Source organism: Ursus arctos, unplaced genomic scaffold (genome assembly GCF_023065955.2).
Source record: "Ursus arctos isolate Adak ecotype North America unplaced genomic scaffold, UrsArc2.0 scaffold_19, whole genome shotgun sequence".
In the NCBI taxonomy this organism is placed as follows: Eukaryota; Metazoa; Chordata; class Mammalia; order Carnivora; family Ursidae; genus Ursus; species Ursus arctos.
The window spans coordinates 22,927,825-22,951,481 of NW_026622863.1; the positions used below are offsets into that span (position 1 = coordinate 22,927,825).

Consider the following 23,657-nt stretch of genomic DNA (forward strand, 5'->3'; position numbering starts at 1 on the left):
ATCATCTCCGTCTCCCACGTCTCTTCCATGTCGCTGTAAACCGAACCCCTCCAAGGTGCCGTTCTCCCTCGTGCCCCTCACTGCAGTCTCTCCCTGTAGGAGGAGGCTGGGGATTTCGTGGGCCTTCCCCAAACTGCTGCCTCCTTGGCGGGAAGGACACCCATCCCCCTCGGCCGCCCCATTGGTCCCTTTGGGACACTACATTGGGTTCTTTAGTCAAGTTCTTTTATCTTAATTTTCTCTTTTACTGTTTCACCACCTGCGGGTTCCTTTACCGAGTTGTTTACTTATTTGCTCTTAACTTTTTTCTTTCACTTTCTACTCCACTGCTTCAGATAACTTATCCATGTTGGCTTTACTTTAACATCTTTATCTCTCTAGGCTATCCTTTCAGTTATTTCTCTATCAGAAAACCCCAGAGCCCATCTGACTGGTCTGTCTCCTTTATCTTCCTCTCTTTTGTGGCTCAGAGAGCTTTAGAACATCAGTGAAGAATCAGTGGTACCTCTCTGCTGCCTCCTCCCAGCCTCAGCTCTGGGGTGGAATGAAGAATCAGAGTCCCTGGGTCCTTCAGGAGGACCTCCAAGCTGACCACCATTCTGGCCCTTACCCCACAGTCATCCGGCCAGGGCCTGTTGACTTGACCTCCTGTCCTTCACGCCACCTTCAGCTGTCCACAGTAGCAGCCTTTCACATGGACTCCCTGTTTTCTCCCACTGTTCACGGTAGAGCCACTTCTTTTGAAGAAAAAGCCCATGTTCTTCTGTCTTCTCTTGGCCCACAAGGCCCTGCTCCATCTGGCCCCTCCAACCTCCCCAGCCTTGGTCTTCTGGCCTCTTTCATTTCCCCAAACTCAGAGCTTTCCTGCGCACTACCTGCTGTTTCCTCTCACAGAATGCCTTTCTATCCTCTGCCCCCACTCTCACTAACCAGACTCCTTGGTGTTAGGGGAGGTCTCACCTTGGAGTACCACCTCCTCCCCAAAAGGCTTCTCAGACTCATACCCGTCCCCCCACCTCACCCTCCGCTAGATTGGGTTCTTAGGCACTTTCCCTTCACAGTACCCTCTGCAGGGAGACGTGTTGGTGGGAATCTGCAGTTAAGGTTTTCGTGCCCACTAGACTGTGGACTTCACAAGGACAGGACCCTTTTGGTCTTGCCACCTTGGTGTTCTCAGTCCCTCTCCCCAACACATCTTTTGAATAAAGCATGAACAGGTGCCACCTCTTTCCTGTCTTCTCTAATGCTCTGCAAAAGGATCCTATACACCCCTACATGCAGCATCTCCTCAGGGGTGGGGTCAGGTACTGTGTGAGGAGATAGGCCACTGCAGCCCAACTGACAGCCTTGGACTCTGAGGGACTCTTTTGTTAGGCTACAACTTCCCCCATACCATTGACTCTTCAAGTAGCCTGTACCATCAGGGTACTCACAGGCAAAAAGAAAAAGACATTTGAGGAACACAGACATTTCAAAAGAAAACATCTCTCAGGAAAATTCTTCGAATACATGGAACAAAAATTCCAAATTAGCCTAATAAACATTATAAAAGATAAGGGAGAATATTAGCAATATGAAACAAAATATTAAAAAGCACAGACAGAAATATAAAATATGAAAAATTTAATTGTTCTGTGGTCTATTGCTACATAGCAAATTACCCCAAAACAACAATGGCTTAAAACATCAATCAACAAAAACATTTGCTCATAGCTCTGCTAGTTGAGTAAAGCTCATCTCTACTCCATGTGACATCAGCTGGGGCCAGAGGATCCTTTTCCAAGATGACTCACTCACATGGCTAGCAAGTTGGTCCTGGCTGTCGGCTGAGAGCTCAGTGGGGCTGTGGATCAGGGGATTGGGTGCTCTACATGAGTACTTCTCCATGGGCTGCTTGGCTTCCTTATGGCCCAGTGGCTGTAATCCATGAGGGAGCATCCCAAGAAGCAGAGAGTAGAAGCTGACAGTTTCTTTAGGCCTAGGCCTAGAAACAGGCACAGCATCATTTCTGCTGTATTTTATTTATTTTATTTTTTGAATAAATGTTTTTTTAAAAAAAGATTTCATTTATTTATTTGACAGAGAGAGCAAGAGAGCACAAGCAAGGGGAGCGGCAGAGGGAGAGGGAGAAGCAGGCTCCCCGCTGAGCAGGGAGCACAATGCAGGGCTCGATCCCAGGACCCTGGAATCATGGCCTGAGCCAAAGGCAGATGCTTAACTGGTTGACTGAGCCACCCAGGTGCCCCAACTGCTATATTTTACTGCTCGAGCAATAACGAAGCCCAAATTCAAGAGAGAGTAGGGAGATAATGAATCCATCTCTGGATGGGAGAAGTATCAAAGGAATATGGGACCATGTATTAAAGTTACAACAATAACGCTTGAAACAACACAGTAGGTGATCCAATAGCAGGAAGTTATAGTTGAGAATGAATTTGTAAACTGGAAAGACCAAATTAAGCAATCCTCCCCAAAAAAGAAAGAAAAAACAATGAAAGGGAAAACAAAGAAGAGATGGAAGATGGAAACAAGTCCTAATATCTACACAACAGGAATCCCAAAAAAAGAGTAAAATAAAAGGAGGAAAAGTACAACATGAACAAGCCTTGAAAACACTCTAAATGTAAGAACCCAGACACAAAATGTCAAATATCGTATGATTCCATTTGTAAGAAATATCCAGAATAGGTAAATCCATAAAGATAGAAAGTAGATTGATGCTTAGGGGAACAAGGGGTTGGGGAGTAACTGCTTAAGTACAGGGTTTCCTTTTAGGGTGATTAAAATGTTTTAGAACGAGATAGGTGGTGGTTGCACAACGTTGTGACTGTTCTAAATGCCAATGAATTATGCACTTTAAAATGGTTAGTTTTATGGTATGTGAATTTCACTTCAATAAAAAGACTGCTAGAACTATAGGGAGAAGCTGATAAATACGCGATCACAGTGGAAGATTTCAACACAACCATCGTGGTCACTAAGAGGTCAAGAAAAAAACAGCAAGGGATAAAAGATTTTAACAATACAATTAATGAACTAGAACTAATGGACATGTATGTAGTTCGACATCCAACAATTGGAAAATTCCATATTTTTGTCTTGGAACATTTACAAAAACTGATTATTTGTTGTGAGGAGTACCTCAACAGTACTTCTGCTTCCAACCATGATGGCATAACAGGAGCCAAATTTACCTCTCTGTGTAAAATAGAACTCCTGACAAAATGTATAAAACAATGATTTTCAGACATTGGACAATAGGTAGTGCAGGACTGTGATTCCAGATAAAAGGAAAATAAAGATGATATGAGCCCGATGATAGCACTAGCTTATTGTCTAGAGATACTTTCCATGCTGTAACGTGGGAGTGGGAGGAAGGGTGGGGAACCTAAACAGAACCGGGTGGTCTTGCTGCTTTGAGGAGAAAAAAAAATCAGCTTTTGGGAAGGCCAAAGCAGCTAGATATGCAGGCTAGAACACCAGAGGAGGAAGCTGCACAAAGAGAGAGGTCTGGAGATCTGTCGCAGGTCCCCTTGAGTCCACCAGAGGACTGATCTGCACACATGTAAGAGGAAGCAATCGAGGCCAGAGAAAGAACCATTGGCGTCCCAGTATGTGAATTTTTCTGTATGGATATTTTTTGTCAACAGAAAGGTTTTTGGGGATGCCTGGCTGGCTCAGTGGGAAGAGCACACAACTCTTGATCTCCAGGTCTTGAGTTCGAGCCCCATGTTCAGCACAGAGCCTACTTAAAAAGCAAAATAAAAGTCAGAAAAGGCTAAACTTAATGTTCAGGGATGTATGCTTAGGTTGAGCCTTTAAATAGGAAAACAGGAAAGTGTTATCATCAGACTCAGATCCTTAGAAAATGCCTGAGTTATACCACATTATGTGTCAATTATATCACAATTTAAAAAAACATGGGGCGCCTGGGTGGCTCAGTCGTTAAGCGTCTGCCTTCGGCTCAGGGCGTGATCCCGGTGTTCTGGGATCGAGCCCTACATCGGGCTCCTGTGCTGGAAGCCTGTTTCTTCCTCTCCCACTCCCCCTGCTTGTGTTCCCTCTCTTGCTGGCCGTCTCTATCTCTGTCAAATGAATAAATAAAATCTTTAAAAAATAAAATAAAATAAAATAAAATAAAATAAAATAAAATAAAATAAAATAAAAAACAAAGACTAGAGGTGCCTGTTTGGCTCAGTCGATTAAGCATCTGACTCATTTTTGGCTCAGGTCATGATCTCAGGGTCATGAGATCAAGCTCTGAGTAGGGCTCCGCACTCAGAAGGGAGTCTGCCTAGGATTTTGTCTCCCTCCCCCTCTGCCCCGCCCCCCTGCTCTCTTTCTTTCTCTCTCAAATAAATAAAATTAAAAAAAAAAATTCTCTTGGGATGCCTGTGTGGCTCAGTCGGTTAAGCGTCTGCCTTTGGCTCAGGTCATGATCCCAGGGTCCTGGGATCCAGTCCCATATCAGGCTTCTTGCTCAGCAGGGAGCCTGCTTCTCCCTCTGCCTGCTGCTCCCCCTGCTTGTGCTCTCTCACTTTTTTTCTCCCCGGCAAATGAATAAATAAAATCTTAAAAAAAAATAAAAAATAAAATAAATTTAAAAAAAGAAAAGAAAAAGAAAAATTCACATACCATACATGTATATAGCATGCCGAATGTTCACAAAATAAACACACACGTGCAACCTGCACACAGATCAAGACATGGAACTTTACCAGAAACCCAAAAGCCCTTCCTCGTGCCCACTTCCAGGCATTACCGCCCCCCAAACTGACTGTAACGGTATAGATCACTTTTGCCTGTTTTTGTATTTTATATACATGGAATAATATGAGATATGTTATTTTATCCTGGCTTTCACTCAACATTACTTTGAGAGATTCTTGCAAGTTGTGTGTAACTGTCCTTGGATATATGCATCTTCAACTTAAGTAAAAAATGTCAAACTGTCTTCCAAAGCAGTTTTTGTCAGTTTATACTGCCACCAGCAGGGTGTAAGTATGCTTGTTTCTCCACATTCTTGCTAACGCTTGGTACTGTTCACCTGTTGAAATTTTTAGCTGTCTTCACTATGAGTTTTATTTCGCATTTCCTTCGTGGCTAATAAGGTTGACTACCTTTTCATATTCTTATTGGCCATTTGAATATCCTTTCTTATAAAGTTCCTATTCAGATATCTTGCTCATTTTTATATTGGGCTGTCTGCCTCTGGATATAAATTTTCTGTCAATTATAAATGTTGACAATTACTCTGTGGCTTGCTTTTCTACCCCTTTTAATGGTATTTTATGACAAATGTAAGTTATTAATTTTAATGTCATCCAATTTATCAGTATTTTCCTTTGCCATTAAGGTTTTTATGTCTAGTGTACCTATGCTGAGGTCACCAAAGTATTTTCCTACATTATCTTCTAAGAGCTTTAATCTTTCGCCTTTTGCATTTGGATCAATAATATATTCAAATTAATTTTATATTGCATGTTGCATTCTGTATGGTGTGAGCTAAGGGGCCAATAATCTTTTTTTTTTTCTTTTCCCCAAATGAATATCCAGTTGTCCCAGTTTGTCCTTGTTCTCCTTCATCTCACATGCAGCTCTCCCTCCTAACTTCTGGCTGGCTTATATGCACAAACAAACAGCCTTGCACAGATTTTTCCACTGGCCTCTACATATGCATGAAGTCCAATCCCTATGATAAATCTCTTATTTTATATCATTCATAGTGGATCTATTTATCTGATCAAACACTGATTGAAATAATACCCTTAAAGTGACAGAACTCATTCTACCAGATAGCAAGACTTGCTTAAAAGTTACTGAAATTAAGACATTGTGGTATTGATATTGTGATAGATAAACAAGTAAATGGAACAGAATTCAAAAATAGACCTAGATATATATGGACATGATTTATAACATGGGCACTATATATAACACGGGCACTGTATATAACACATACATACACAGAGAGTATAATTTCTCTTTCTCCCAGTTTCAAGTTCCCATGGAAGGAACTTAGATCAGGCTCTGGCCTGAGTGGATCAGGAGAGGAAAAGCGGCCAAAGATGGAGGGTCTGTAGTAAGCGAAGCGAATGGTGCTAGTTTCCTTTTCTTTTTCTTTTTAAGATTTGATTTACCCCCTGCCACTAAAAAATCAGTTTAACAACAAATCAGGACTTTATTTGAAAAAATCTAAAATCTTTATAAATTTTCTCTCTTGATATCTCCAAACAAGTTACTGTTTATTTTATAAATGGTATCAGCTTCAGCTTCTTAAACACACACACACACACACACACACACACACACCCCACACACACGGGGTGACTGGGTGGCCCAGCCGGTTAGGCGTCCAACTCTTAGTTTTGGCTCAGGTTGTGATCTGATCATGAGATGGAGCCCTGCGTCTGGCTCCAGCTGCGTGCTCAGGGTGGAGTCTGCTTGGATTCTCTCTCCCTCTCCCGCACCCCCTCTCTTTAAAATAAATAAATAAATCTTAAAACACACACACACACACACACACACACACTTGAACCTTTCAGAGACTGGGAACCCACCCATTGTCACATTCCATGATGGGATAGAACCACACAGAACTAGATTCCTTTGCGCTCTTCTGTGGGCTCAGGCTTTTAGCATAAGAATATGGTAAGATCCCTCATTGCTTCCAGAAAGAGGCAAAGCTGGAGGCCACTTACCTCAAGCAGCTGAGGCTAGACCTACAAGACCCCTCACCAACCAAGAGCCCACCAGACCCCACTCCCCTGCTCCCCAGGGAGAAGGAAAGACTTTTCACACCAGGCTCCACACTCAAAATGTTTATTCTCAGGATATACTTGGTGTCTGGATGACCAGGAGGGGCACTTTGTGAGACTTTGCCACAGTGGCCTCGGGGGGACTGGCCGGTCACCAGAGACACAGGATGAGGATTGAGAATGTGGCAGTAGCCACAAGACCTAGAACAAAGTATGGGGAGGCTTTCGAGGACCTCTGGAGGACCCGATTTGTTGGCCACTTGGTCACCTCCAAGTGTGTGGCCAGGTGTTCACTCTGCGGCTGAGACAGGAGGTGGGAGTGGCAAGACCTGACCACCTGCCTGTCTGGAAACTCATCCTCCACAGGGTTCTGCCCACTGTTCTCCTCTCTCACCTGGGGGTGGGAGTTGCAGTGAGTGGCTCCCATAGCACCCCCCCCCCCACCTATTCAAACCACTGCAACATCCTTTTGTCCAGGCCCGCATACCTGTTCCACCTGTCTGAAGACCCGCAGCAAGTTTCCACGAAGGACACCCTGGAGCTCTTCCTCGCTCCAGCCACGACTCAGCAACTCCTCTATTAATACCGGGTACGTGGACACGTCCTCCAGCCCCTGAGGGAAGCTGTGTGGCTGTGAGTCAGCCAGCTGTGGAATCTCAGCCCTGATCCTGGTCTAGGGCCCACCGTCCCACCAGCCCCAATCACATAGGCAAAATTGAAGGCCATGTTCTTCAGGCTACTGAATGTCACTTTGGGAGCTCCTTGAAGACTGAGCTTCTGTAGCATTTATGCCCTGAGCAAATGATTGGCCCAAAACAGATCTTTTGGGCTGGGAGTGGAGCATGTGCTGGGCAAATGAGCTCTGCTGGGGGAGGAGGGTATTTAATGAATGTGATGTTCTGGAGTGGGAGTGGGGGGTCCACCAGGTCATAGGAGGGACAGGGAGAGCCCAGGAAACAGGCCCTGGGAGTGGAGAGATATCAGGGGAGCTGGAAAACCAGAGCCTAGAGTCAAGGTCTGAAGGATGGGAGGACAATGGCATTGGAACAGAGACTAAAGGACTCCCTCCTGTACCCCTACCTAAGACAAACCCCAGGGAAACACTCACCGACCAGACCCATCATAATTTCCACCAATCCCGATGAACTCTGATCCAATGATTGTTCTGATGTGGTCAAAGTGATCTAGAGAGTAGGGGTTACTGGTGGGCAGCACTAGGCTGGAGTTAGCCCTGGTCTGGGGAGCTCAGCCCTGGCCAGTTCTCCTGCCTACAGCACTCCACCCCATGACAGCTGGCTTCATGGAGCCTCTGGCCAGTTGTGAGTTCTGAAGTGGCTATAGGCTCAACAGTGGACTTCAGAGCTGCACTTTTAGAATTTTTTCTGCCCAGGAGCCACCCTGCCTCTGGGTTCCTTGAGAGCCTGCCTGTCCTGTCTAGAGAGGTGAGAGCAAAGAGATTCAGAGGCAGAGGCAGTTGCTTCCCCCAAACACACCAGCACTGACTGTGGCCCCAGATCTGGGTGGCAGTGAAGAACTGTGTCTGTTGCCCTGGGTTGACAGAGGTCCACCCATTGCCCAACAGGCATGCTGAACTGTTGGTGCTGTCCCAAGGGCCCCCCGTGGCCACAGGCTCAATCTAGAAGGGCAGAAGTCCAAGTGAGGCTCACCTGCCACAGTGGATGCATTAGCAAACAGGTTACACTGAAGCACCCCCATGGACAGCGTCACCATCACAATGCCACCATTCTTCTTCTACAGGGATAAACAAATGGACACTCAGTTTGGTTCTTCTGGCCTGGGCTCTGGGGGCCCTGGAAGGACAGTGCTCAGTCCTAGCTTCAGGGACTGGAAGAGGCTTCACCTCCGGGTTTGTGGGTACTGGAGTGGAGCTGATTTGGCTTCGATTTTCAGAGGTGGGAGAGAGTTAACAAGTCTTGGGTCCAAGGGTAAGGCCTGGGCTAGTAGCTCTGTTCAAGGTCAAGAATGTTTATATGAAGCTCGCCTAGCTCTGGGTTTGAGGGCTGAAGTAGCTACTCACCAGGAGTTGGAGGATGTCATCGGGAACATTGAGCACACTGTTGCACACGGCCCTGGCGGCTGAGTGGGAGAAGATCACAGGAGCCTTCGACACCTTCAGGGCTTGTCGTACCAAGGTGTCTGATGCACAGGACAAGTCCACCATCATGCCCAGGCGGTTCATTTCCCCTACCACCTTCTGCAGAGACAGGTTTTTTTTTTTTTTTTCAATTTTATTTTTGAGGTGGGGGAGATGTCAAGGACGCACATACATGCACATTATCTGTTCGTAGGGAACAGGTGGGGTAGGGTCTGGAACAGGAGTCCTCACCTCACCAAAGCTTGTCAACCCACTGATGTTGGTGTAGACGTGGTGTTTAAACTTGGTGGAACTTTCTGCCCTGCAGGACAGCCAGAAGAGGGCAGTTTCTCAAAGGCCACATCATGGGCATCAGAGCCTGGGGGCTCTTCAGTCTGTTTGTCCGTCCATCCGGAACAGAGTAAGGACCTGGGCCAGCAGCTTTCTGGGAGTGTGAGGGACCTGCTGGGGTGGACTCCTCTGTCCTCACGTCTTTGGCTGTTTCCCCACCATGCCATCTACCATTTTGCCCTGGCTAGGCACTGTGCTTACCAGGGCGTGTTGCAGGTGAAGGTGAGTGTTAGGTAGCGCACTCCCAGCAGATAGAAACCACGCAGCACAGAGAGGCTGCTGTCCAGTGAGTGACCGCCCTCCACACCAATGAGGCAGGCCAGCTTTTGTGTGCTGTTCAGACCTAGAAGAGGATGGATCATCAAGTGGTCAGAGCCCAGGGCCAGAACCACCAGAGCAAGCTCCTAATTATACCCCATTTGCCAGCCCACCTGTGGCTGAGGTCACAAGCTCCAGTTCAGAGTAGGAGGCACACATGCGACGGATGAGGTCAATCTGCTCCAGGGTGAGGCGCAGGGCATCCTGGTCCTGGGTCTGGCAGGGGGCATAGGCTGACCAGAACTAGAGGTAGGCCCCGGGGGTCCGGAATGAGATTAGGGTGGTCTCCAATGTCCTTGGCCTGCCAACTCCTCCTCAGCCCCCAAACCACTCATTTGGGTCAGTGGCCCAGATTGAAATACCTCATGACCCTATGGTATCCTGATGACTATGAAGCTTGTTGCCAGCAGTCAGACTGTGGACTGTGAAACATCATTGTCTGCTCTTTTTTTCCTGTGCTATGTGAATGCCCCAAGGCCAATCCACTATGTCCTTTTGGCTCTAGCAGCCCCCACACTCACCAGAGATTTTCGAGTCACTTTCTGTGTATCTCCACAAAACCTGGGCACCCATGTGGCTGGCCTGTCTTGGCCTCCGGTGCCCCCACATTCCCGGCAGCCACATGATGACACACTGTGTGTCCTATGATTCTAATCACCAAGAGGCCTGTCTATCTGGGTTTCTGTGGCCCCAACATTCCCCAGCAGCCATGCTGTGGTACCCCGCATATCCCTGTGGTACCTGGGCACCCACGAGGCCGTCCTTAAGCTTGTCCAAGCTGGTCTGGCCACGACTGAAATTTCGCAGGTTAACATCTTGTAGCCTGTTCTGGAAAAGCTGTCTCAGGAGCTGGGGCAAATGGTTGTGGCTGGGGGCAGCAAGACAAGGTCAGAGTTGGGGACATGACCTCCAGGTCAGGCAGGGCATGTCGACATACCTGGGCCTGCCCTGTCCCAGTCCATCTCCCCATGTCACATGGACAATATGGGAGGACTCCTGAGGTGTAGCTTTCAGAGGGGGGACGGTACCGCAGGCGGGGGTGGGGGGGTGGCGGCGCTGTAATGGGAGGAGAGGGGGCCTGGGTGTTGGAGGAGAGAGTACATCCAGGGGGTGGTATGAAGGAGCTTTTTCACTCGCCCTGCACGCTGAAAACTCCTTCCCCAGCTTTGGGGTGGGCTCAGTCTCCACCTGCCCCCACACCGCACGTACGCACCCGTCCACCAGAGGGAAGTCCCGCATCAGGGCCCGCGCGCGCTCCCGCACACTTGGGGTGCTGGAGGTGGCCGGCGTGGTCCGGGAGCTGGGTTCTCCGGGTGTGGTCAGGGCTCTGGGGGTTCCCGGCGTGGTCTGGGCGCGGGTTACCCGCCACTGCAGCAGAGACAGCAGGAGCAGGAGACGCAGCAGAGGTCGCCGGCGGAGCGCCGGGGTACCCTCAAGGCCCAGAGGCCGCATGCTGCACAGGGTTGGACGGGCAGGCAGGGGCCGGTCTCGAGAGGAGGGGCGGGGAGGGGCAGAGGGCGACAATAGGGTCCTGACCGACCGTCGATTAAGGTGACCCAGCGGCACGGCCTCGTGAGGAGGGGGCTGGAGTCAGAACGCTTCCACCGAGCAGGTATTCGCGCAGCTGCCGCGCGCGTGGCCACAGGGGGCGACACAGACCTCCGCCCCCAACTAGGAGGACGCCCCAGTGGGCCCGACCAGCCTCTGCAGCGCGCGCCCTCCCCTCCAGCATCTGCTCCTGCACCTACTACTTTCCCGGCTGCTGGGACCCACGAACAGATGGCGGGGAGGGCGGGGAGGACGGGGGAGGCCCGCAGCCTCCCCAATCTCACCCCTAGCCAGACAGGTCGCAGGTCCACGTGGGGTTTTAGTTGCAGGAATGTGCCCCACCCTGCAATAGGTCAAACGTTCTATGAAAAAGAGTGAATTGGATCTGTATGTTTTAACTGAGAGAAAGAGGGTTCTCCATTTTATTTTTAATAAAAATGAATTTAAGTATAATATTATGGAAAACCATTTTGTTTTAGTATCTAGTATTGAAATTTGCTTCTGTAATGTGTTAATATATGCACAAAAAAAACACTCTAGATACTAAACATTAGTTAGTAGCCATCTTGGAAAGGGGGTTACCCACTCCCTGGTCAATTTATGTCACATCTTTTTCTGTAATATGGTCATCCTGGCTGAGGGATGTCGTGGGTAATGCTGGTGAAGGCTGGCCAGTTTGATAAGAGATTAGTGGAGGCACCACAGCAGCTGAGCCTTGAAAGGATGGGGTCTGGATTGGCAGCAGGTGGAGAGGGCATCCCGGGTTGGACAATAGCCCAGGGAAAGGTCTGGTTTGGACAGGACAGCTGTCTGTAGGTGAGGAGCTGGAAGGCCCTCGAAGACATAGAGTAGTGAGACAAGAGTTCTTGCTGGTAAGAGTATGAGGGGCTTCAAGACAAGGTGGTTTCCAGGATGGCCAGAGGCCTGGCTAGTGTAATTCATTGTTTTCTGCAGAAAAAGAGCTGATGCACTGGGAGCTGATCTCGGAACTGCATTTGGGTGGCATCTGGGCTTCCTGGGCCTGCACCAGGTCCTACGGGGCTGAGAGGGGCTTGTAGCATAGACTAAAATCTGAATCACTCCCTTCTGTATCTGGGCCTCTCAAATGTTCTCCCATCTGAGCTCCCTGATAATTGGGCCTCCCCTTCTGGGCACCAGGAGAAGGGCCTTGACCTCTGGTCACAACTGCCTCCTGTCCATCACTGCTCCCTACTCATGCCTAGGGTTAAGGACTAAGTCTGACCCTGCTGCCTCCAGCTTTGGCTCTCTCAGCAGTGAGAGAGAGAGACAGAAAGAGAGAATGTTTATTCTGGTCTCTCATATACCAAGCTGTCTTGCCATGGGAGGTCTTCATTTAAGTGATATAAGCAACATAATGAATGATAAATAATAGTTTATCAAAAATTCAGAAGTACTGGGGCACTTGGGTGGCTCAGTTGGTTAAGTGTCTGACTCTTGGTTTCAGCTCAGGTCATGATCTCCCTGAGTCAGGCTTCACGCTCAGTGAGGAGTCTGCTTGAGATTGTCTCTCTGCCCTCTCCCTCTGTCCCTCCAATTCTGTTCTTTCTGCCTCTCATAAACAAATAAATATATTTTTAAAAGTTATGAAGTATTGCATATACAGCTATTTCCTATAATAGTCTTAGGTGAAAGGAGAGGGCATAATGTTTATAAGATTTATAGGGTAGTTCTTTAATGTCATCAAATTAATACATAGACACCATTTCAAATGTCTGGTTTTGGTTTACTAAGTAAATCAGAGTTATACTCTTCCTGATAATGACTGAAAAATTTGGGCAAAATGTAAAAATGATCTTCCTGAAGACATCAGAGAGTTAAACAAGATATTTTAAAAATTACTTGATGAGGATCCAGTGAGGGTGGAAACCCAGAGATGAGCCTGACTTTTGGGCTGTCTCTTCCACAAGGGGTGTTGTGGTCTGAAGAGACAGAGATTTGTGTCCAGGGTCCACCAAAGTAAGGAGGACCCTGATGAACACTTAGTTTTGAGTTAGAACACAAAAGAATGCACCTAGGAGAAAGAATGAGTGAACCTACTCCAGGCCTGCAGCAGGTCTGGTTATTAAGCAATTGTCTCTCAACTCTAGATGCAGTCTTCTTTTCTCTGCTCTGTGAGGCTGGGGCTCAAACTCCTGAAACCACATTTCCTAGACCCCTAGCTGGCATCCTGGCATTCCGCCAATAGGGCCTACAGAGGAAACTGAAAGGCAGTTTTTTTCTGTTCCAGCAGTGACAGTTGGCTGCAGTCTCCAACTTCTGGCTGTCACAGAGCAGCCTTGCCACTGGTGTTTAGAGCACCTGCACCGCTGAGCAAGGTCCTATCCTTAAGATGTCTGCTCCCCAGCAACACAGGGCCCTCCCATAAGCTTCTATCTTCTACCACCTCTTCCCATTTTTCCTACATGGACCCTGAGCTGGATCAGCTCCACTTGGAAGGATCTGTAAAGGGATTAAGGTCACCTCAGAGTGCTACTCAATCTACCCAAAGGAGTCAAGAAAGGAGAGAACAGGTAAAATGAACAGAAAGCACTATTAGAACTTTCTGAGTAATACTGTAGAGCGCAGCCAATTTGGAGCCTGAGGGAAAAGGAAAATGTGTGTTCCGATATACATTTTTAATGATGAATTTTTCTAGAACACTAAAATAGTTGAAAAATATTATAGAACTGAAAAGTCGGTGTATTAACTCACAGCATTATTTTATTCATACCCAAAACAGAATTTATTATAATTTTACTTAACTGGCTTTAATGGAGGCAAACACATGAATAAAATTTTCTTTCTTTCTTCCTTTTTTTTTTTTTTTTTGGCTTTTTAAGTTTTTATTGTAATTCTAGTTAATTAACATACAGTATTGTATTAGTTTCAGGTGCACATATTATAGTAGTCTCAGCAATTCCATACATCACCCAGTGCTCATCAAGGCATTCCTTAATCCCCATCACCTGTTTCACCCATCCCCCCACCCACCTCCTCTCTGATAACCATCAGTTTGTTTTCTACAGTTAACAGTCTGTTTCTTCATTTGTCTGTCTTTCTCTTTTTCCCTTTGTTTGTTTTGTTTCTTAAATTCCAAAAGAGTGAAATCATATGGTATTTGTCTTTCTCTGACTTATTTTGCTTAGTATTATACTCTCTACCTCTATCCATGTCATTGCAAATGACAAGATTTCATTCCTTTTTATATCTGAATAATGTTCTGTGTATATATATATATATATATATATATATATATCTATATATATATATATATATGCCTCATCTTCTTTATCCATTCATCACTCGATGGACACTTGGCCTGCTTCCATAATTTGGCTATTGTAAATAATGCTGCTATAAACATGGGGGTGCACGTATCCCTTTGAATCAGTGTTTTTGTGTTCTTTGGGTAAATACCCAGTAGTGCCATTGCTGGCTCTGTAGGGTAGTTCTATTTTTAACTTTTTGAGGAACCTCCATACTGTTTTCCACAGTGGCTGTACCAGCTTGCAGTCCTACCAACAGTATTCAAGTGTTCCTTTTTCTCCACAATCTTGCCAACATGTGTTGTTTCTTGTGTTGATTTTAGCCATTCTGACAGGTGTGAGAGGATACCTCATGGTGGTTTTCATTTGCATTTCCTTGATAGGAAGTGACAATGAACATCTCAGAAATATTTTCAAAATCTACTTCTTCGCTTAGCTCATTTTCTATTGGGAGATTGAATGTTTGGCAATTTCTCTTGACCAAGTGAGGATCTTAAATAATTTTTAAGTAACTGCAGTTTATACAACTTCTTTTATAGAATGCCATCGTGAGTGGTATAGTTAAAATTTTTTTCAAGGCCATGTCCAAATTTGCATAAAATTCCACTAAGCAAAAGTCATTAATCAATTTTTAAAAATCCAAATCCAATGCTGATTTTAAGTATCATCGTTGTGTGTTTCTTAAAAATATTTTATTTTTTAGATTTTATGTTTTAAGTAATATCTACACCCAATGAGGGGCTCGGACCTACAACCCCGAGATCAAGGGTCGCATGCTCCAGCAACTGAGCCAGCCAGGTACCCCTCTTAAAACTATTTTAGATGGAATTTCTACAGGACTTAAAATTTCAGAATATGTAAGAGTCAAGTGAATGGCTGCTTGTAACAAATCATATGTATTCATAGAACATAACTTTTCTCCAGTTAAAAATTCAAAATCTGAAGACACTTTGTTTAATTTTCATACCTTCACTTCAAATGTGAAATTCAGGCATCTATGATCTCCTTAATTTCTATTTGATATTTACCTTTTTCCATAATAATTGGTATTCTCATTAGGTGATTTGTGTATTTTCAATTTCTAAGTCTGCTTTTATTGGTCTGAAAATGTATTACTTTTCCTTCATTTTTGAAGAATATTTTTATTGTGCTTAGAATGAAACACTGGTAGTTACTTTCATTCATCAGACTAAAGATATTCCAGTGTGTATGAATTTCCATTATTTCCATTAAAATTCAGTTGCCAGTTGTTCCTAAAATTAATGTGATTTTAATTTAATTTTTTTTTTTTTTTAGAGAGAGAGAAAGCGTGTGCACACACACACGTGGGGTGCAGGGGTTAGGCGCATAGGGAGAGGGGAGAGAGAGTTGTAAGCAGTCCTCAAGCAGGCTCCAGGTCCAGTGCTGAGCCTGACGCCGGACTCGATCTCATGACCCTGAGATCATGACCTGAGACAAAATCAAGAGTTGGATGCTCAACGAACTGAGCCACCCAGGCTTTGAACTACAGTTTGGGGTTATTATGAAAACTGCTGCTTTAAGTATTATTTCGTATGCCTTTTGGAAAACCTATGTATGCATTCCTGTTGGATATATACCTGGGGTGAAATTACTCAGTCACGGGGTATGCATAGACTGTGAGTATTAACTATTATTTTTATTAGCCATTATCTATTATTATACGTTATTTATTATTATTAGCTGTCATTATTAACACATTACTCTTAATTTTGGCTATTATTAATGCAGTTGCTATTACCATTAATGGCCTGGGGATAAGATGGGGGAATGGTTTTTTTTTTTTTTAAGATTTTATTTATTTATTTGACAGACAACCAGTGAGAGAGGGAACACAAGCAGGGGGAGTGGGAGAGGAAGAAGCAGGGGCCCGATGCGGGGCTTGATCCCAGGGACCCGGGATCACGCCCTGAGCCAAAGGCAGACGCTCAACGACTGAGCCACCCAGGCACCCCAAGACAGAATGGTTTTCTAAGTAGCTTGTGCCTCTCAGAGAGGAAGTCCCTGAGGGGCAGGGGAGGGGGTGGGTCCACATCCAGGGAAGTTCAGTCATTGGAGGCCCATGGCTTATCATGTAGCCTGGCATTCTGGGCTCTGTCCAAATAGGAACAAAGATCATTTGCGATCCACGCAGGTTCCCTTCTTGGGAATCTGAACCAGAATTCCCTTCAGGATGGTCAGTGGGTGGTGGTCAGTGGGTCAGGATGTGGACTGAGGTGAGCTACTGAGAGGCAACCCAGAGGAAGATCCACTGTCCCACAGCTGGAGCTACCCACTGTCTTCTTCCAGTGCTGAGCCCAGCCATCAGGGTCTTCTTGGGTCATGCTAGTGAGACTCAGGTCTTACTTCAGTAACTGGTGGCTGAACTGCAGGGTCCCAATCCAACCACCAAAATTGGGAGCCTGTGCCACCAGACCCCGCCACAGAGGACACTCATGCCTGGTTCCATGTGTAAAACATTTATTTTCAGAAAATGTTTCTGCCCACATGATGGGGGAACATTGAGGGTTATCTGTGGCTGCCATGGTAACAACTGGTAGGATTAACTGGGTCATCAGAACCACAGAATGAGGACTAAACAGGCAGCAATAACCGTGAGGCCTGGAGCCATGCTGAGGGGAGATTCTGACAATGATTGTTTCGATGACCACTTAGGTGTCCAATGTGCTGAAGTCTCAGTTAGTTTCTGGTCTGGTGCCAGGTACTGTGTCTGATGCAGATGTGAGAGAACGGAGCGGCAAGAGCTGCCCAGCTGCTCATCAGGGAACTCATCCTCCAAGGGGCTTTGCCCCTTGCTCGCTTCCCGTACCTGGAGGTAGCAGTCAGCGGTCAGCAACTCCCACAGCCACTCCAATGCACTTGCTCAGACCCCTGAGCTACTCTTTTGCCCAGCCCAGCGTACCTGTTCCACCTGCCCGAAGACCCGCAGCAGGTTTTCACGAAGGACACCCTGGAGCTCTTCCTCACTCCAGCCACGACTCAGCAACTCCTCTATCAGAACCGGGTACGTGGACACGTCCTCCAGCCCCTGAGGGAACCTGTGTGGCCGCAAGCCAGCCAGCTGTGAAATCTCAGCCCTGTTCCCTGTTCAACTCAGAGCCACAGCCCCATGTGTCCAGGTCTCCTGAACCCCAGGTCTGGTCAGATATGGGAAAGGGAGACTTGGAGAGGGTAAGTGATTCACACCTGCTCTTTACCCTGCAGAAGGAAGCTCTTAGCCACTTTGAATATTCATAAAAACTCATTGAACTGTATTGTTAAGATCTATGCTGGGGTGCCTGGGTGGCTCGGTCAGTTAAACACCCCACTCTTGATCTCAGTTCAGGTCTTGATCTCAGGGTCATGAGTTCAAGCCCCATTTTGGGCTCCACATTGGGCATGGAGCCTACTTAAAAAAAAAAAAACAAACTGTGCCTTTCACTGAATACAATGTTTTCCTCCATTTATAAAAAAAAAAAAAGAAAAGCTTTTTAAGAATTGGGTTGACGTCCTACAGGTACAGACCCAGCTGCAGGCAGAGGAAATGGTCAGTTCACACCAGACCTTGCTAAGAGTCTGCTCAGAAGCAGTGGGTCAGGGGCACCCTGGCTGGCTTGGTCGGAAAAGCATGTGACTCTTGATCTCGGGATTGTGAGCTGAAGCCCCACGTTGGGCATAAAGATTACTTAAATAAATAAAATTTAAAAAAAAGAAGTAATGGGTCTGCTGGCACTAAGAGTGCGTGTACCTACTGGGCAGATGATGACCTAGAGTGGGGCCAAGGAGTCACAGACAAACAGAAGGAAACGGATGATGGGTGTGGGGAGATTCAAGGCATGCCTAAAGGCTATGAGGACCATGGTGTGGTGGGCATGGAGACTATCAAGGTGGCACAGCTAGCCCCAGACAAGCCATAGAGAAGCACTTACCGCCCGACCCCATCATAATCTCCGCCAATCCCAATGAACTTGGATCCAATGACTGCCCTGATGTAGTCAAAGTGATCTGGGGGATGGAGAGTCAGCAGTGTGGGGCTTACAGAGCAGGGGTGGGGTGGGGACTACACTCTACTGATTCCCCTTCTTGCAGCCTGTAGGCCACGCAGGCCAGTTCCTTCATGGCCTGGCACCCAGTGTGCCAACTTGAGGAGGCTGATCCCACTTGACTCTAGACTGGAATTTAGATTTGGAGTGGACCTCATTTCAGCCATTTCTCATCCAGGATCACCCTGCCTCCAGTCTCCTTGAGAACCATGGGGGCTCCTTTCCATGGGTGTGGAGGATGAGCGAGGGACAAAGAATGCAACTGACAAAGACCACAGAGACTTACGGGGCTGCCGAGTCCCTTGGTCTGAGGTGGGGGCAGAGCTTTGGGAGCCCCTGCAGAGGCATAGATCGTTGGCACCTGGGCTGCATGTCTGACTGCCTCCCTTATACCCATGAGTATCGTTGTTACCAACTCTGCGTTGTCAGTTCCACATGGCACCAAGGTGCTTTATACCATCCATCATTGAATTTTTAGGAGTTGTGCCTATAGCCAAGAATGGGTCAGACCACTGGGGCTGTACTGAGGCCCTCCCCCCAAGGCTTCAGGTCCAAATCAGAGCTATTCAGAGAGCCCAGGCAGGGCTTACCTGCCACAGTGGACACGTTGGCTAGCAGGTTGCATTGCAGCACTCCTACTGACAAAGTCACCATCACGATGCCACCATTCTTCTTCTGCAGGGGTGGACAAATGGACACTCACCTTCACCCCCAGAACAACTACCTGCCGCTAGGCTCCTGTGAGGAAGGTGTTCAGCTCCGGCTTTGAGGTCAGAGGAGACTTCACCTCTAGGTTTGTGTGAATGGAGGAGTCTCAGCTCTGGTTGGGATGGAAATGTCTTGGAGTATTTACCACTTAGAACCCTCACACCTGAGTTCAAGAATTCAGGGGCTGTAGACTATGGGTTTGTGGGGCAGATGTTCAGCCTAGGGTTTGAGGAAGTTGAGGGAACAGGGGCTCAAGTTCAAGAGCTCCTGGTTTAAACCTTTTGCTTTGGGTTTGAGGGCCAGGGCAGTCTCTCACCAGAAGCTGTAAGATATCATCAGGAACGTTCCTGGCATTCTTGCACACACCTCGGGCAGCAGAGTGGGAGAAGATCACAGGTGCCCGTGACACTTCCAAGGCTCGCCGAGCCACAGTGTCTGAGACATGGGACAAATCTACCATCATGCCCAAGCGGTTCATTTCCACTACCACCTTCTGCAGGGACAGGTTGGGGAAAGGGCATCAGGGGTGTACATGCCCGTGCATTTTTCTGTAGGGAACTGGTGGGGCATGCACATTCATGTGGGGCAGGGTATGGAATTAGGGTCCTTACCTCACCGAAGCTGGTCAACCCACTGACATTGTTGTAGAAGGAATGGATGCCTTTAGCTGAGCTCTCTGCCCTGCAGGATGACCAGGAGGCAGTCTGAATGGTGCCATGACTGGGCCACAAGAGCCTACCGAATCCTCTACCTGCAACCCCCTGGAGTGAGCAGGGACCCAAGCTGGGCTGGGAATCCAGTCTTGCTCTGTAAAACCCTGCTCCCCTCCCCACTCCAGGGTCAGTATCAGATCCCAGGGATAAAGCTTGGTCTGAGCCCCAGTGTGATCTGGGGCAGATGGCTGGATCAGTGGGTGCATACCATGTGCACCGTGCTCACCAGGGTGTGTTGCAGGTGTGAGTGAGTGTCAGGTAGCGCACACCCAGCACATAGAAGGTACGCAAGATGGAAAGGCTACTGTCCAGCGAGTGGCCACCCTCCACGCCAATGAGGCAAGCTAACTTCCGGGTGTTGTTCAGAGCTGGGGGCAAGTAGGTCAGATGATCACTTTCAGAGGCTGGGGTATTCAAACAAGGCCCTATCACCCCCCACTAGTCTGCCTACCTTTAACTGAGGTCACAAGCTCCAACTCAGAATAGGAGGCACACATGCGGCGGATGAGGTCAATTTGCTCCAGGGTGAGGCGCAAGGCATCCCGTTCCTGGGTCTGGCATGGGACGTAGGCTGACCAGAACTGGGGGAAGGCCATGGGTTGGCTTGCACAGGGGTTGCTTTGGAGCTCCCTGCGCTTCTCGCCTTCACAGCCCACACAGCAAAAACGGTCACTTGTAATGCACTGCTTATTCTGTGGTACTTGGATGCCCATCAAACTAGTTCACTGTGACCCCTGCAGCCCCCAGCATCCATGTTGTAGCATTTGGGGGCCCTACGGTAACTGAGTTCCCATGTGACTAACCTGTGGTCTCTGGGGCCCCCACACTCCCTCTCAGCCACGCTGTGTGTCCCTGTGGTACCTGGGCACCGACGAGACCAGCCCTAAGCCTGTCCAGGCTAGTCTGGCCATGGCTGAAATTGCGCAGATTGACATCCTGTAGCCGGTTGTGGTAGAACTGCCTCAGGACAACAGGCATGTCGTTGTGGCTGGAGGGAGGGCAAGGCAAGGTCAGGGGCAAATGGGTGGGCTTCTTAAGCCTTGGAATCAAGCAGGACAGGGGCCAACCTTGGGTGGGGGGATGCCCCCCCCCACACTGTCACACAGACTATACTAGAACCCGTTGAGGACTAGGCTGGGGGGTTCCCACTAGGGGTGTAGTAGTGACAGAGGAAGGGAAAAGGCACCCATGGAGGATGGGAGAGTGCGTCCAGGGGTGGTGTAAAGGAGTTTCCTCACTAGTCCTGCACGCTGAGAACTCCTTCCCCAGCTTTGGGGTGGGCTCAGTCTTCACGCGCCCCCACACCACACCTACGCACCCGTCCACCAGAGGGAAGTCCCGCATCAGGGCTCGCACGCGCTCCCGCAGACTTGGGGAGCTGGGGGTGGCCGGCGGGGTCCGGGAGCTGGGGGTTCCCGGTGTAGTCTGGGCACGGGTTATCGGCCGTGGCAGCAGCAGCAGCAACACTAGGAACAGGAGACGCAGCAGAGGTCGCCGGCGGAGCGCGGGGGTAGCCTCCAGGCCCAGGGGCTGCATGCTGCGCAGGGCCGGACAGGCAGGCAGGGACCGGTGTCGAGAGCCTGAAGGGGGGGCGAGGGGCAGAGGGCGAAGAGAGTCTGGAACGTCGACTCCGACCGCGCAGCGGCGGTTAGCAAGGGGAGAACGGACTCGCAGGACCTTGGACCCCGGCTCTCTGTCTTGGCAGTCTCTCCCTCTCCCCCACCGCCTCCCCACCCCACTCCCAGCCCCTAGCCTACAAGACAGCATCCTCTGGGCGGGCACTCTCTGCTCTTGCCTCTCTCCTTACCCCCAGTGTTCCAAGGGACTGACGCAGGTTGCTCTGCTACTGCCTCTAACCTCGATCCCCCGAGAGAGAAGGCTTAGGGTGCTCCCCCCCGAGAGAGAAGGCTTAGGGTGCTCCTCCCCGAGAGTAGCCCTCACCCTGAGGCCTCTCTCAATCACATCACGTCCCCAATTTGCCTGCATCCTGCACCAGCCACCCTGAGGGCTACATGCAAATGTCTCTGGCCACAGTACTCTAGAGCTCTCCGATTCCTGCTGCTGAGCCACAGTGAGGGTGGGGTTGGGAGGAGAGAGTTCCTGGAAATGAGGGGTTAACCTTGTGGGCTTTGCATTCAGGAAGAGGCCCTCTGCCCCTGACCTCTCTCTCCCCTACCTTATTTCCTTGCCTATTTGTCCATTCCCCTGGGGAACTGTCAGGGGTGCCCCTCTCCCCGTCTTCCCCAGTCAGTCTCAGGAAAGAGCTCCCTCCTCAGGAGATGCTACACCTCTGCAGGGTCTGAATGGAGGGATTTGGGGTGTGTGAGCTGAGCAACCTACTGGGAAGGGTGGGGGGGGGGGCTTACTGAACAGAGCAGGAACTCAGTAAGCTCTTTGAGTGGAAGGAAATTAAGTCATTTTTAGGGCAGCAGAGCACCCCTCCCCCCATCCCAGCAACATTCCTCCCAGAGCTGCTGGCTGAGCTGTTGGTCAGGATCCCACCTACCTCAGTGTGGAAGCCCTGTCTCCGTTGAAGTCGGACGTGTGGGTCCTAAGGAAGGGCCTGGCATCTGGGTTCTGAGGCTACATCCGCCTTATCTTCTAGCTCCTGTGGCTCTAGCTCTTCCAGAAAACTCCTTCCTCTGAAGGCCCCACCCTCATTCCCAGCCTCAGGCCTTCACCCTAGCTGCCTCCTCCAGGAACCACCTCCCTACACACCCGCCCCCCCCCTCCCCCCAACACAGGGGAATGCATCTTCCCTCAGAAGCTCTGCCACTGAGAGGCTTCAAGGTCTCTGCCCAAACTCCTTCCTCCCCAGCCTCTCAAGGTTCCACTGTGAACCTTGGCACCCTCTGGAGCTGCTTCACCTTTGGAACTTTTCCAGGTGCCAGGAGTGACCAGTGCAGGGGTAGTGACATAAGTCTGGGGACTGGAGACTCTAGAAACCACCCTAGAAAGGAAATGAGCAAAACTCTGCCAGAGGAACCAGAGGTCCTGGGCTACCCAGGAGGGGCCCGGTCTGGGCTTGGGTATATCTGAGTGATTGTGCATATGATGGTGCTTGGTGCCAGCAAGCAGGGATGAAGGGCAAGCCAGTGGCACTGTGCTGGAGGTGGGTCTGCTCTCTGACTACTGCAGCTGGGGGTGGGGGTTCTCTGGGCAGCCACACTGCAGAGTGTGAGTCCCCTAGGGTATGTCCTTGCCCTGGGTGGCTGGGGAGCCCAAACTCAGACCTGGCTCCCTCCTTTCTCCCCCTACTGCTGACCAGCAGCCCCACACCCACTCACAAAGCCAGCAAGTGGGGAAAGGGAGGAGAAACTCTGGGATGGCTCGTCTCCAAGACAAAAATGTTGGTTTGGGGAATAAACAACTTGTCTATTCCACTCTTAATAGCCCCCCAGGAAGTGGGGGAGTATAAACAATGGGAAGAGGTAGGCAGGAAATCCAGAATAAATAGCAGCTGCTGACAAGAAATGAGAAGGGAAAATTTAGCTTTTCAAGGTTTGTTAGCTTTTCTCCAGGAGCCAGATGTCTTACACTCCAAGACTTGGAGGAAACTCTAGCCCAGCAGAGACAGGCAGTGCTGAACCATAGAAAGTGGGCACCATCTCTGTAGAAGATCAGCCAGGCAGAATAATTTTCAGTAACGTTCAAGTTCAGTTCTTAAACTAACTAGCCCTGCTAGTTATGGCCTTGAGGTGACCATACAAAGCCAATCACAGAAACACAGACATATCCAGACCCTTATACACTCAGTGACATGTGTATACTCATACTCAGCAAGGGGGTTTCAGCCAACCAAGTGGCCTCTTCTCCTTTTTCCCTCTCCAGAGGCCATCTCTCTACCCTGTCCTGTGCAG

The 23,657-nt window shown here is 48.7% G+C and overlaps 2 protein-coding genes across 3 annotated transcripts; both read right to left on the reverse strand.

Annotated features, from left to right (window-relative positions):
* Nucleotides 1–6,909: 6,909 nt before the first annotated feature.
* On the reverse strand, nucleotides 6,910–10,974 carry DPEP3 (dipeptidase 3). Its single transcript, XM_026495048.2, has 10 exons — nucleotides 10,736–10,974; nucleotides 10,264–10,390; nucleotides 9,636–9,765; nucleotides 9,406–9,547; nucleotides 9,106–9,175; nucleotides 8,797–8,973; nucleotides 8,426–8,510; nucleotides 7,867–7,942; nucleotides 7,246–7,381; nucleotides 6,910–7,152 (listed from the first exon to the last, which is right to left on the reverse strand). The coding sequence occupies exons 1-10, from the start codon at nucleotides 10,972–10,974 to the stop codon at nucleotides 6,910–6,912; spliced, it is 1,425 nt and encodes a 474-aa protein (XP_026350833.1).
* A 5,823-nt stretch (nucleotides 10,975–16,797) lies between these two features.
* On the reverse strand, nucleotides 16,798–23,107 carry LOC113252395 (dipeptidase 2-like). Of its 2 annotated transcripts, XM_026495057.4 has the most exons (11): nucleotides 22,304–23,107; nucleotides 21,116–21,377; nucleotides 20,659–20,785; nucleotides 20,249–20,378; nucleotides 20,024–20,165; nucleotides 19,696–19,765; nucleotides 19,401–19,577; nucleotides 18,967–19,051; nucleotides 18,263–18,338; nucleotides 17,257–17,392; nucleotides 16,798–17,163 (listed from the first exon to the last, which is right to left on the reverse strand). In XM_026495057.4, the coding sequence occupies exons 2-11, from the start codon at nucleotides 21,331–21,333 to the stop codon at nucleotides 16,909–16,911; spliced, it is 1,416 nt and encodes a 471-aa protein (XP_026350842.1). In that variant the 5' UTR covers nucleotides 21,334–21,377; nucleotides 22,304–23,107; the 3' UTR covers nucleotides 16,798–16,908. The 2 variants fall into 2 exon arrangements, with proteins under 2 accessions (XP_026350842.1, XP_048079726.1); XM_048223769.2 differs by lacking the exon at nucleotides 19,401–19,577 and having other exon boundaries at nucleotides 22,304–22,431.
* Nucleotides 23,108–23,657: the final 550 nt, after the last annotated feature.

What these genes read in the sequence shown, in the direction of transcription:
- DPEP3 (XM_026495048.2), bottom strand. Translation starts at nt 10,974, where the DNA reads ATGCGGCCTCTGGGCCTTGAGGGTACCCCGGCGCTCCGCCGGCGACCT. An exon ending in GCTTGTGACCTCAGCCACAG is followed by an intron (nt 9,548 to 9,635) that starts GTGGGCTGGCAA and finishes ATCCTCTTCTAG; the next exon opens with GTCTGAACAGCACACAAAAG. An exon ending in TAATGCATCCACTGTGGCAG is followed by an intron (nt 7,943 to 8,425) that starts GTGAGCCTCACT and finishes CCTACTCTCTAG; the next exon opens with ATCACTTTGACCACATCAGA.
- LOC113252395 (XM_026495057.4), bottom strand. Translation starts at nt 21,333, where the DNA reads ATGCAGCCCCTGGGCCTGGAGGCTACCCCCGCGCTCCGCCGGCGACCT. An exon ending in CTGGTCTCGTCGGTGCCCAG is followed by an intron (nt 20,379 to 20,658) that starts GTACCACAGGGA and finishes GCCTTCCCCCAG; the next exon opens with TTCTGGTCAGCCTACGTCCC. An exon ending in GCTTGTGACCTCAGTTAAAG is followed by an intron (nt 20,166 to 20,248) that starts GTAGGCAGACTA and finishes ACTTGCCCCCAG; the next exon opens with CTCTGAACAACACCCGGAAG.